Source organism: Somniosus microcephalus, chromosome 12 (genome assembly GCF_052327205.1).
Source record: "Somniosus microcephalus isolate GS21.2 chromosome 12, FLI_Smic_1.0, whole genome shotgun sequence".
NCBI classification, from domain to species: domain Eukaryota; kingdom Metazoa; phylum Chordata; class Chondrichthyes; order Squaliformes; family Somniosidae; genus Somniosus; species Somniosus microcephalus.
Window position 1 is genome coordinate 46,716,309 of NC_140998.1, and position 13,881 is coordinate 46,730,189.

The 13,881-nt window shown below is 42.5% G+C and overlaps 1 protein-coding gene across 3 annotated transcripts in view; it reads right to left on the reverse strand.

The window, feature by feature from the left end:
* Positions 1-13,881, reverse strand: part of unc79 (unc-79 homolog, NALCN channel complex subunit) — a 237,315-nt gene that overhangs the window by 143,091 nt on the left and 80,343 nt on the right. For all 3 annotated transcript variants that reach the window (XM_086002784.1, XM_086002785.1, XM_086002783.1), the window contains exons 14-20: positions 13,588-13,818; positions 9,336-9,526; positions 7,105-7,228; positions 5,504-5,644; positions 3,722-3,943; positions 2,662-2,889; positions 1,489-1,624 (exon numbers count right to left, since the gene is read on the reverse strand). In XM_086002784.1, the coding sequence (XP_085858910.1) occupies positions 1,489-1,624; positions 2,662-2,889; positions 3,722-3,943; positions 5,504-5,644; positions 7,105-7,228; positions 9,336-9,526; positions 13,588-13,818 (1,273 nt within the window). The remainder of the gene's footprint in view (positions 1-1,488; positions 1,625-2,661; positions 2,890-3,721; positions 3,944-5,503; positions 5,645-7,104; positions 7,229-9,335; positions 9,527-13,587; positions 13,819-13,881) is intronic.

Below are 13,881 nucleotides of genomic sequence, written 5' to 3' on the forward strand. Positions count from 1 at the left end.
CGACATTTTGTTTTTTTTGTTAATAAAATTGATGCGCTATTAATTACTCATAAAAGACGGAGAGTTAGGAGAGTAACTAAAAGGCTTTTATTAACAAAGAACAGAGCATGCCTCTCGTGGTTGACTGGTTTCCAAGAAGGCAGGGGGCTGCAGAGCAGTCACCTTTATACCTGGGCATGTGGGTGGAGCCAGGGGCGGAGCCAGCTGAGGCATGCATAGATACAACAGTGTGCAACAACAACGGTGAACAACAATAACAGTGGTTTACCACACCTACCTAATGCCATTGTGGGAGCACAACCAGTACAAGGACGGCAGTAGTTTAATAAGAAGGACAACCAGCACCTTCTCAGGGCAACAAGGGATGGCCAATAAATGCAGCATTGCGCACATCCCAAGAAAAAGTAAAGAAAAATGTTGGGGGTAAATTTTTGCTGGGTCCTCCTGATTGTCCGCTATAACGTCAGTGGAAGAGCCACGGAACAAAATAACAGCGTTAAAACTGTTTACACCATTTCTCCAGAGTTTCCGCGGCTCCTTTGTGTCAACCATGGCTCAGTCAGTAGCACCCTCGCCTCTGAGTCAGAAGGTTGTGGGTTCAAGAGACTTGAGCACAAAAATCTAGGCTGACACTCCACTGCAGTACTGAAGGAGGGCTGCACTGTCGGAGGTGCCGTCTTTCAGATGAGACGTTAAACCTGCTCTCTCAGGTGGACATAAAAGATCCCATGGCACTATTGCGAAGGAGAGCAGGGGAGTTATCGCCAATGTCCTGACCAATATCTTATCCCTCAATCACATCACTAAAACAGCTTATCTGGTCATTATCACGTTGCTGTTTGCGGGAGCTTGCTGTGCGCAAATTGGCTGCTGCGTTTCCTACATTACAACAGTGATTACACTTCCAAAAAAAAGTACTTCATTGGCTGTAAAGCGCTTTGGAACATCCGGTGGTCGTGATAGGCGCTACAGAAATGCAAGTCGTTCCTTTTTCCTCCCCAAAGTTACATTGGAAAACTGGGAGAAATTCACTCCTGTTCTCTCGGCTTCTAATACGCACATTCCAAGGATTACACATCCTTTCAGTATGATACCTATTATCTCAATATATGATGTGCCAAAATGTTAACACAAAAACTTGCTTGCTTTTCATTTGGCATACAATAAATATCCCTCAATGCGTTACTATATAACTATATAGATAGACTCTATAATTATGACGAGTTCTAATTACTACTGATGATCTTTCAAAGTTAGATACCAATATTATTAAACATTGGAATACAGACCTAGCAATTAATATACATTTGAAAAATATAAAGAACCAATTTGCATTTATCACATCACATCCTTGGATGTCTCAAAGCGCTTCCGAGCCAATGAATTACTTTTTGAACTGTAATCACTACTATTATAATCGATGAAAGCTTTAAATAGCCAGTTTTAACAATGGCACTTTTAATTAAAATAACCATGAACATCACATACCAAGGTTTTCTTTGCGCCCATTATTGAACGTTAGGTTTTCCTCCTCTTTTGAATTGTCATCATCTTCGCCTTTAAAACCTATAGTGAATTCAGGCCTAGAAAACAGCATACTTTCTTCAAAGCTGTCAGTGGGTTCCTGAAGGAGAACAAATATATGCTAACTTGGAAGCTACGTGAACAATTGAAATTCTGTTTTGAATGCGGGGTAGGGGCACAAGCCGATTGTAAAAATTTAAAACAAGTAGCTGTGGGAAAGATGGGCATGAATTTTAAAGGAAATTCCATGTTCAAGGACTTTGGAGAGGAATGAGGTTGGTGATGAGGTGGTAGTTTACAAAGACAGACGGTTTGAGCAAGGAGGGTGATGACGTTGGTTTGGAAAGGTGACCAGGTCTACCTGCAGGGAAGGAACTATTTACAATGTCCGCTAGCATGGGGGCTAGGATGGGAAGTTGGGTGGTCAGCAGTTGAGTGGGAATAGGGTCAAGAGAGCAGCAAGTAGGTCTCATGGATAAGATGAGCTTGTAGAAGGCATGGGGGGAAATGGAGAGAAGCTAGAGAAAAAGACAGACGTGGGTTCAGGGCTAGGACAGGGAGAAACATGTAGGGAGGTTTGGCTTGGTGGGTATGGGAATGGGGGGGGGGGGGGAAACAGCAGAGGCAGCTGAACAGATGATCTCAAACTAGGTGGCAAAGAAGTCCATAATTTCCTCTTATTTGTTTTGGAGATGAGGGAGTGATGGGGGATTAAGGAGACGGTTGGGAGCGAATAAAAGGTTATCTTTGCAATCTTGGATGATCCTGGAGTAGTGGGGAGTTTGGGCAGACGAGAATGAGGCCCAACAGCACTTGATGTGGTCCAGCCAGATCTGGTGATGGATGACTCAGCCAGATACGCTCAAGTCTGTCTCCCTTTGACTAGAGGGAGCTAGGATGGGGGCCATACTAGGAGGAATAACCGGAATGGGAAAGAGTAACGGTTTTGCATTGGACAAGAGGGCTTCCAAACTAACCCTGTGCTCACCAAACAGGAAATATTCACTTTTTAGAAGGGTGAATAAAACAATCGCAACACATTACAAACATCAGAGATTATTAAACAATGTCATGTTAAAAGGGTATCCATGAGCTTACACCCAAACCACGTTTCAATCTACACCTGCCTTTCCTTACCACCAGTTTGATTTCCTCTTTAGGTGCCAATCGCTCCAGCAGTTCACATGCTAGTTGGTAGCACAAAATGCTGGATTGACAAAGGTTGCATTCAACTGCTTTTTCATCTTTCTGGCAGGTATGGGAGCCTCCCCAGGGTGCCTGGAATACATTGTTTATAATGGAAATGATATCCTTGGACAATCCGTGGTCAAGACCCAGGATTATGCCATCGTCTTGCAATTCCATCTGTTAGCATTGAGATAAAGTTATAAAAAAGACAATTACTTCTGGTCTGGTCTTGGATTAAACATTTCTCTATATAGGAAACTCTCGTTTAAACGGCACCTAAATATCCGGAATTCTCTATTAACCGGCAAAATTCTCACTCCGAAAACAACACCTCAATAACCGGCAATGTTGCCGAGTCCGAGTCTCCCGCAGTGGCCGAGTTAATCAGTGTAGATAGTTCTGCAAACTGCCACTACTTGGCTTCTTGGCGCTGTCGGAAGTCCGAACACCTCAATAACAGGAGTCTGACTCTCCCGCGCTGCCAGTAGTCTCTTCCGATCCGCCATTTTACAGGGGTACTGTGCTGCTACGCTGCTGGTAGTCATTGCATTGCATTACCCTCAACTGGCAGTACTGTACTTAATCAAGCATCTCCCACCATCCATTTAACACAACATTCTGTAGGTGAGTACCCAATTACTGTATACTGCACATTTCTTGATTTTTTTATTTTTCTTTGTTAAAAATAGCCTCGGTAGATAACCCTCTCCGTCATCTGGAATTTTTGATCAACCGGCAACACGCCGGTCCCGTCAGTGCTGGATACCAAACAGTTTCCTGTATTTCAATGTTATTGCTTTTCAAGACGGCTTGGAGTAACTTTATACTAATATGCATTTGCACTGCAATTCAAATATAAAAATGATACTATAACTTGAGTGAATGACAAAGTTAAAATGCTTGTCGTTCGAGTCAGTAACATGCACAGCTTTAAATGGTGCACAAAATAAATCTATGACCTGAAATTATGCATATGGCATTCCAGGAAAGGGAGCAACAAAACCATTACCTGTTTCAATATCAAATCAAACATCAGGATAAAGCAAGGCAAGTTCATATCATCATCATCACAGTCAAAGTCAAAGGTTCTTCCTCCTGCAGAGCTGAAATTCTTAAAACAACTACGGAATGGACTGCGCACTGGGCTACGGAATGGGCTACGAAAGGGGCTAGGAAATGGACTGAGTGTAACATGTTGGCCTCTGCGTCCAGGATCTGATACAACACTAACCTGGAGAGAAAAAATGTATTCATTAGGACAATAATACAAAGAAAATAAAGAAAAAGTCACTGTGTAAAATACACATATGGTTAAGAACTGAATTATTAAGCAGCCAGCGCGAGTGAATTTACACTAGACACACGCAAAGTAATACATTAATATTTCAAAGCCGTAAGAGCTATAATCATAATACACATACACAATGATTTCTAGTGATAGGCAATCATTGGTGTAAATGTCAGCCTGCACTGAAATCTGAACTCACCTGTCCTTGTTATGTGAATTAGATCAACCCCCAGATGCAAAATTCAAAGTTTTTCTTATTCTTCTTCCTCGGGATATAATCTAATTTTATCCCAGTTCCCCAGCTCCCCTTAGGCCACATCACATCAGTTCCCAAGGGGTGGGCAACCAGTCGCCAGGTTCTGGAAATGCTACTCTGTGTCAGCTGCAAATAGGCATACATGAGCATTTCAAGTCCGAGTCCTCCTCCAATATTCCCTCCCTGTGGAGAGGCATCTGACTTCTAATGTCACCCCTAGCAGTGGAGATAATCATGGTATATCAGTGGCATATAGCATGCTACTTTAGGAATCATAGCTTAAACTTTCAGCAGCCATTGCGTCCCAAGCAAAATTATTTGCTCGTCAGATTTGCAGCATCACCTCTAACTTTAAATTGGTAACCAAGGCAACAACACATATTTTGGCCTGTATGGTGCACAAGAGAGATTTAGGCTAAGCCTGCAAGAAAATGCCCATGTGATAATTTTCTCCTTTTTTAATATTTACATGAATGAACTACAGCTATAATTCTTCAAAATTAATACATTTGCTGCAGAGACCCTGGTTCTTATAAATGATGGTGGGGGGTGATTAACAAGGCAGCTTAGATCACTGTCCGCTCACGTCTGTGTTTGAACCTAACTCATAGGATGTGATTCTCCTTCTGGTAAGGCTTCCAGGTGAAATGAGGTATTTCATTCTAAATGTTTACATAAGCAGTTTCAATGTTAAAAGGTGGAAGAAAAGTATGGCCAAAATTCAAAGCTGGGCACGAAGTACACAAGATTTTTGGTTCCAGCCAAATATTGACTGTTGCATGTTACTGCAGCTCCTCTGTGCTTTATTTGTAGTGCACTGGGTAACTTGTTCATGTCAAATTCTTCTGTATGTTGTAAAGTCATTAACTTAATTCAATTAAATGAGTTAACAATTTTGGTAAAATAGCCCCCACAAGCATTTGACACATTTATCATTGAGCTAAAAATAGCACATGGAAGCATTTCAGCCACTATGAATCAAAATTCTGCTATTGCTCAGACGCCAACTTTTAGGTGCTAAAATTTAGCTAAACTGGCAGGGATGTTGGTGGCAAAATTGAAGTCCAAGCCAAATTCCTGCAGAGCATTCCATCTGGCGCAGGAAGTGAGGGAAGGAATTATCAGAGCCACCTCATCCCAGCACAAATGCTTAACTCCTGTCTGACAATCATGAAAAATTAGAATCAGCAAGTGAAATGATTGCAAAATCTGTCCAGTCAATGGAAACAGACGCAAGTGAAACTTACCCTTCGAGCAGTCAGATTTCCAGGCTGTTCATTGGCTCTTGCTTTTCTCTGATTGGCCAATTCCTTGACAGAGTTCACTCCATCAGAAAACATACTGATCAATAGCTGTAGAGGAACTATTATGTCCAGTTCTGATAAAACCTAACCAAAGAATAGACCAACGGTACATTTGTTAAAAAGCAGGACATTAAAAATATGAACACTTGCAAAACATAATTTGATCATTCATTAATTGAAAAATTCAAATTTGACAGGCTCGCAATGTACAGTACTTCAATCCTCAAACAGCTTAATTAAATTGCTTTATATCTGATGGTTGCAGTCAGATCGTCAAACAATGGATGATAAGGGAAAAGTAAACATGATTTTTTTTAGTTATTCATTTTAAAATTGGTCATTAATGACGATTCATAAGAGTTATATATTTTTTACAGTTGCAACAGTTGACATTTTTGCATATGTACATAAATTTATTTTCAAACACATTGGAGCCTGAGGAATCTTCCAATTTATTTAAGGTATTAAATAACTTCCAGGAGCCAACAAGCAAAGAAGCTACCTGATGATCACTGTAACACTGGAGTGGGCCTTTGGCGCAGCGGTAGCATCCCCGCCGCTGGGCCAGAAAGCGTAGGGTTTCGAACCCCGCTCCAGACAGTCCCGGCAAGTGGAGTTGGAGCTCCGGCTCTAAATTCTGGGTTGACATCCAGCGGGATACTTGCGTGTGGGTGGGCCCCCCCCTCGTATGGGTTGTGGGAGCCCGTAAAACCCTCCCGCCATAGGACTAACCACCCTAATGGCTGGTACGAAGATGGTTACGGTCACGGAAGGAGCGTTAATCGCGGCCAGAAATCCTTCCACCACTTCATACCGTTCCCCAAAGGGAACAGTGTGAAGACACGTACGACGACGACTAACACTCTCAGGTGCACCGCAATCTCTGATGTAACAAATTGCCTCTGGTTCTCTTTAATAGAGGCTGCATTTAAACTAAATGTGAGCTTTTGCTTTGCACAGATGCTAAAAAGTTATAGTATAAATCCAGAGCTCCAGGGAGTCTCACTTGACATCAGAACCGACCTTGATTCTGGATTTACGCTACAGCTTTGGCAAAACCAATGTTACAGTTGTAAGCTGCTGGGAGTTTCAGGGTCAGGTCAGATTGTTTGCCTGCAAGGGATTCTCAGGCCTCTTCAATGTAGTGGTTAGAAGTTGGCTTTTTGCATGTGCACAGATACACATGCATGTACACACACACGTGTGTGCAAGTGTATGAAAATAGAAGGAATATGTTTAGGGATCAGTTGTAGAGTCAGATCCATTTCAGGGTGACTGTAATGCAGTGAAGTGAGGAGTCATTCTGTGTAATTGTGTTGGTGTCAATTCTCAGCTAATCTATAATTTTATGCAGGAGATAGCATGGCAACACTCAACGACTGATGCTGTCTTTAGCAGTGCTAGAATAGAAGTAGCTTTTACAGCTGTAGCATGGAGTTATGACAATTTACATCTCTGGGACTATTCAAATATAACTAAAATATAGATGTGATATTGATACTAAGTTTTCAAGTTAAACCTCATTTATAAGGATATGCACTTACATGAAGCCAAAGTAAAGCTTGTTCCTGTACTGAAGCAGGGTAGCCAGTGAATCTACAGCTAATAAAACCAAACATCTCTTCCAAGGAAAATGGCAATGGACAAAGCTCAATATCAAACATTTTGCTGAAATAGATTAATGTTAATGTTATCTTCAATCAGAGTGACAGAAATACTAATAAAATATAACTAGGCACATCAATAATAGAATACTATCACATGTCAATTGTGTTTTATCATTTTTTTTATTTTATTATGAATATTAAAGGAGAAAGTGCCTGTAGAAAAAAAGTAATTTCATTGTAAAGCACTTGCTCCATGATGTCTTCCCCAGATTATGTTTATTAACTTCCACAACTCCAAGTAGACTGATAATGTTCAAAGCTCAATGCACTCAAGTGTTGTCAATGGTAAGCAAGTGAAGCTACCAGGCAGACAGGAGATTAACCATATTATCACTCCTGGATGCTGTTTGGAAGCCACAATGAATTTCCTAACCTGGTACCAAATAAGTTATACTCTTGCTTGCTGTGAACAGAGCAAAACTCAAATCAATACTGTTTGTGGAGAATTGAGATGAGGCATCAGGTTTTGTTTTTTTAAATAAATGAGCCTCCTGAAGCAGTGAATGTTATAAATAAAGCAGTGAGTCTACTGTTAATAAAACCAAACATCTCTTCCAAGGAAAATGGTAATGGACTAAGCTCAATATCTAAAGAGCAGGGGAGTTCTCCCCAGTGTCCAGGCCAATATTTATCCCTCAACCAACATCACTAAAAAACAGATTATCTGGTCATTATCACATTGCAGTTTGTGGGAGCTTGTTCTGTGTAAATTGGCTGCCATGGTTCCTACATTACAACAGTGACTGCACTTCAAAAGTACTTCATTGGCTGTAAAAGGTTTTGGGACATCCTGAGGTCGTGAAAGGCGCTATACAAATGCAAGTCTATTTTTCTTACTCAGCACTGAATGGATGGCTAAACTGTGTGAAAGGAGTGCTGATCAAGTGACATGGAGCTGTGAGCCTTGTGGGTTTGCCAGTTCAAATCATTTTTGAAAGAATTTTACAAAACCATTTCAGCATTATTACCTCTGGTTTATTAATGGACTAGTAAGCAGACTGATTAATCGCTGCAGTAAGAATTTACGGGTAAATTCAGCATTCTTACACTCTGAAATAGGTCTACAACAGCGCAGCACCAATTCTCCAACCCACACTCCCATCAAGCATCACCTCGCACTGGGAGAACGGGATCACAGAATGTCCTATTTATTCCAAGATACTGTGTTGAAAATGTAAATAATTAAAAAATTTTAATAAGGAAAGACTCCCAATAGATTTGTAATGTGGAACTCAAAGCTCTTTGCAATAAACATAGAAGATAGGAGCAGGAGTAGGCCATTCGGCCCTTCGAGCCTGCTCCGCCATTCAATGAGATCATGGCTGATCATCCAAATTCAGTACCCTGTCCCTGCCTTCTCCCCATATCCCTTGATCCCTTTAGCCTTAAGAAATATATCCAACTCTTTCTTGAATATATTTAATGAACTGGCCTCCACCGCCCTCTGTGGCAGAGAATTCCACAGGTTCACCACTCTCTGGGTGAAGAAATTCCTCCTCATTTCAGTCCTAAATGGCTTACCCCTTATCCTTAGACTATGACCCCTGGTTCTGGACTCCCCAGCCATCATAAACATCCTTCCTGCATCTAGTCTGTCCAGACCTGACAGAATTTTATAGGTTTCGATGAGATCCCCTCTCAATCTTCTAAACTCCAGTGAGTATAAGCCCAATCAACACAATCTCTCCTCATACGTCATTCCTGCCATCCCAGGTATCAGCCTGGTGAATCTTCGCTACACTCCTTCCATGGCAAGAACATCCTTCCTCAGGTAAGGCGACCAAAACTGCACACAATATTCAAGGTGCGGTCTCACCAAGGCCCTGTACAACTGTAGCAAGACATCCTTGTTCCTGTACTCGAACCCTCTTGCTACAAAGGCCAACATACCATTTGCTGCTACGAAGGCCAACATACAATTAAATGGGGGGGGGGGTGGAATTGGAAATATTATTCTGGTATCTTGTTATTTCCATGAAAATAATTGTAAATTTATTCCATTAATTTCATTGCCACAGGCATGTTATAAAAAAGTTACTATCTCAAGCACCATATTAAGACAAAAAGATACGGAACTGAAGCAATTGGACGACCAACTGTGCGCATACCTTAAAACCTCCTTAAACTCTTTCAATTGGTTATCCGGCACCTCAGTTCGGATAGATTCCAACCATTCTGGCATAATGCATTCCCACACAGCCTGATTTATAACATTGTATGGAATGAGGCACAAGATTCGATTCAAGCCTTCTTTTAGCTGTGTCACAGTACTGCAACACTTGTCCCAATAACCACCGACCTGAAAAAACACATTGCATCAGTACAACAACAACTTGCATTTATATAGCACCTTTCACATTGGAAAATGTCCTGAAGTGCTTCACAGAAGTGTAATCAGATAAAAATTGACACCGAGCCAAAGAAAGAGATACTAGGAGGGGGTGACTAAAAGCTTTGTGAAAGAGGTTGGTTTTAAGGAGGGGCAAAGGACGAGAAGGAGGTTGGGTTACAGAGGTTTAGAGAGGAAATTCCAGAGCATAGGGCCTAGAGGGCTGAAGGCTTGGCCGCTAACGGTGAGGTAAAGGGAGTGGGAGGAATACAGGAAAGGGAACTGGATGGATGGTCTCAATCTTAGTGACAAAGAACTCCATGAGCTCCTCACACTTGTTGCTGGAGGCAACAGTGGAGGGGGCAGGTTAGAGGGGATTAAGGAGCTGGTTGGTAGTGCAGAAAAGTATGCTTCAAATCTGCTATCACAGTAATTCACAACAGACTTAGAAAATTATATTAGGAAGCTCCCCCCTTCCCACTGTCCAGGGCCCCAAACACCCCTTCCAGGTGAAACAGCGATTTACTTGTACTTCTTGCAATCTAGTATACTGTATTCGCTGCTCACGATGCGGTCTCCTCTACATTGGGGAGACTAAACGCAGATTGGGTGACCGCTTTGCGAAACACCTCTGTGCAGTCCATATGGGTGACCCCGAGCTTCCGGTCACCTGTCATTTTAATTCACCGCTCCATTCCCACTCAGACCTCACCGTCCGCGGCCTCTTGCATTGTTCCACGGAAGTTCAGTGTAAGCTCGAGGAACAGCACCTCATCTTCCGATTAGGCACTTTACAGCCTTCCGGACTCGATATCGAGTTCAACAATTTCAGATCATAACCTCGGCCCCTATCATATTTTTAAATATTTTTTATCCACACCTTTGGTTTGTGCCTTTTCCTTTTTTTCTCTCCCACATGGCAGCTGTCTCTCACTCTGCCAGCGCATTTCACACTTCATCTAGAGCCAGCTTTTGTCTCTTTACCTGTCCTATTACTATCTCGTCTTGTCTTGAATATCTCTTAATGTCTCTTCACCTCTCAGACCTTCCCTTTTGTTCTTTCATCCCCTCCCCCATTTCCCAGCCCCAAACTGGCCTTTTAATCGGTTTCATTTCCTGCTTTTTTCTCAGTTCTGAAGAAGGGTTTCGACTTGAAACGTTAACTCTGTTTCTCTCTCCACGGATGTTGCCTGGCCTGCCGAGTTTTTCCAGCGTTTTCTGTTGTTATTTCGGATTTCCAACATCCGCAGTATTTTGCTATCGTATTAGGAAGCAGCTATTTGCTAGTTGTTGTGTGTGCTTCTTCCAAGACCTATATGCAGTCATGTTTCCCCACTATTGTTTGATTAAGACTTTCTCTGTGTTTCTAGGACCATGCAAATCTCATCTGTGGAAGCAACCAACTAGACTTGAATCCTGAAGGTTGTAAGATTGATAAGATATTCTGGGATGCTGCTCAATTACTTTTTAAGAATTTGCAGAACTTTCCCTCAGTAGATTAAAGAATTTGAGTACAGTCAACGACAACGGGAATCATGTGCATTTTGCAGTCAGAGTCCAGAGGCTAGATGGCTGGTTGGTGGCAAGGATCTGGGACTTAAATGGCTGGCTGCCAATCAGAGCCCAGGGCCTGAATGTTTGGTTGGCAGTCAAGTTTTGGGTTTGGCTAGCAGCAGAGGAGCTGGGTCAGTTTGAGACAGTGAGAAATGAGCAGCAAATTTATTTTGTTTACAAATTCTAGATGTTGAGCAGATTAAAGCATCTATCTATCTATATATATATAAATAAAAAGGATATATAATAAAAGGATCCGTCCGTCTGTTTGTCTGTCTGCTAGTCTGTCTGCTATACACTCAAAAGTTATAGAGCGTACCTACACATATGTTATATCAAAAGAAAGCTTATGATTAGGGGAGTCTCATAGGCGTATTTACTTTTTGGTCAGACAAAAATTGTTCGGACAGTATACAAAAAACGTTCAAAAATCTGCTCATTAGCAGTTGACCAATCCTACCGCTCATTAGCGTTGAGTGACGTGATGGTTGACCAATCCTACAGTTCAGTGACCTGATGGTTGACCAATCAGTGCGTCACAGGGGGCGTTTCATTCCGTGTGTGGGCGGGACCTAATCCTGCAGCCTCCCGAAACGTAGCCGCCATTTTTTTCACTGCTTTTACTCAACAGCGAGCGGGGCAGCTGCGGCGGCCCGCCGGAGCGGGAGGTGAGTTGGGCTCACTCAGGCCGGGCCGGGCCTGACAACCGCTCGGCCCAAGACACAGAGCGGGGGAGCGGCAGCGGCCAGCCGTCAACTGCGCGGCCCTGTAAACTGCCGTTTTACAAAAAAGCCTAGGCAACGCCGGGCCCCCCCCCAGCTAGTTTTATATATTTTACCATGTCCAAATGAATTTCATGGAGCAAGTTTTGATGAATTAGAATATTGTCTTTTCACTTCTGGGACATGGGCTCAAGCACAAATTACAAGCTGAAGACTTCTATCTCACACTCTGATGACCATTAAGGGTTCTATCTTACAACATCATACATGAAGGAATTTTGGACATCTTCAATACAGTTCTCAATGCATGTGTACATACAACACAAACCTGCTTCTAATCTTGGCACCAGCTGAAAAATCATGATGAATGGTTGTAGCCAAAACACTAATCTCTCTTTCTCTCTCATGAGCTGTGCATTTCCGATGATTTTAATGAATCAACTATCTTGCTCAAAGTGGTCATAATGTTACAATAACACACTATGTATGCTGTGGATGATGCACTTCTGATAACTGAGTTATATTACATCCGTTATATTACAATTAACCTGCGTATGCTCAGCACAAGCCTGTGTACTGCCACTCAGGTGTAGCATGCTTAGTAAACCAAAATTAAATATAACCTAGTTATAATTAGCATTACATTTTATTTCATCAAAAGATATAACATTAATTGATTTCAAACTCAGAAAAATTATACTTTGCAAACTTAATATCTTAAATAAATTACAGGTTAATCATTTGTTTTCTTTTATTCATTCTCAGAATGTGGGCATCACTGACAAGGCCGGCATTTATTGCCCATTCCCTAGCTGTCCTCGAGAAGGTGGTGGTGGTGGGCCTTCCATTTGGACCGCTGCAGTCCAGGTGCTGAAGTTACACCCACAATGCTGTTAGATAGGGAGGTCTAGAATTTTGACCCAGCGACAAGGAAGGAACAGCGATATATGTACAAGTCAGGATGGTGTGTGACTTGGAGGGGAACTTGCAGGTGATGGGGTTGCCAAGCGCCTGCTTCCCTTGTCTTTCTAGGTGGTAGAGGTCGCAGATTTGGGAGGTGCTGCCGAAAAAGCCTTGGCGAGTTGTTGCAGTGCATCTTGTAGACAGTATACACTGCAGCCACGATGGAGGGAGTGAATGTTTAAGGTGGTGGATGAGGTGCCAATCAAGCGGGATGCTTTGTCCTGGATAGTATTGAGCTTCTTGAATGTTGTTGGAGCTGCACCCATCCAAGCAAGTGGAGAGTATTCCATCACACTCCTGACTTGTGCCTTGTAGGTGGTAGAACGGCTTTGGGGAGTCAGGGGGTGAGGCACTCACCACAGAATACCCAGACTCTGGCCTGCTCTAGCTGCCATGGCATTTAGGTGGTTGGTCCAGTTCAGTTTCTCGTCAATGGTGACCCCTGGGATGCTGAGGGTGGGGGACTCACCGTTGATAATACCATTGAATGTCAAGTGGTGGTGGTTATGCTCTCCCTTGTTGGAAATCATCATTGCCTGATACTTGTGTGGCACAAATGTTACTTGCCACTTATCAGCCCAAGACTGGAAGTTGTCCAGGTCTTGCTGCATGCGGGCACGTACTGCTTCATTACCTGAGGAATTGAGAATGGAATTGAACATTTCTGACCATATGATGGAGGAAAGGTTATGGGGCGGTAATCAGCCGGGTTGGATTGGTCCTGTTTTTTTTTTGTGGACGGGTCATACCTGGGCAATTTTCCACATTGTCAGGTTAAAAAAAAAAACTTACTCTTGCAAACTCCATAGGTTTGGGAAGAAGGCACATGACCATTACGTCAAATCGAACATCACAAACAGTCTTCAACCATTTGGTGACAAACTGAGGCTTGAGCTTTTCCACCAGGCTCCCCACTTCATCATCAAGCATGTACGCAGTGGAATGAAACCACTGAAACATCATGCTGACCAACCTGGCTAAACTTTCTGTAGGTGTGTTTTCACTTGGGGTGCAAAGACTGACCTGCACAGTAAAATAAGTAAACACAGAAGTTTTGCATGAATAATTCATGTGACTTATTGGGGC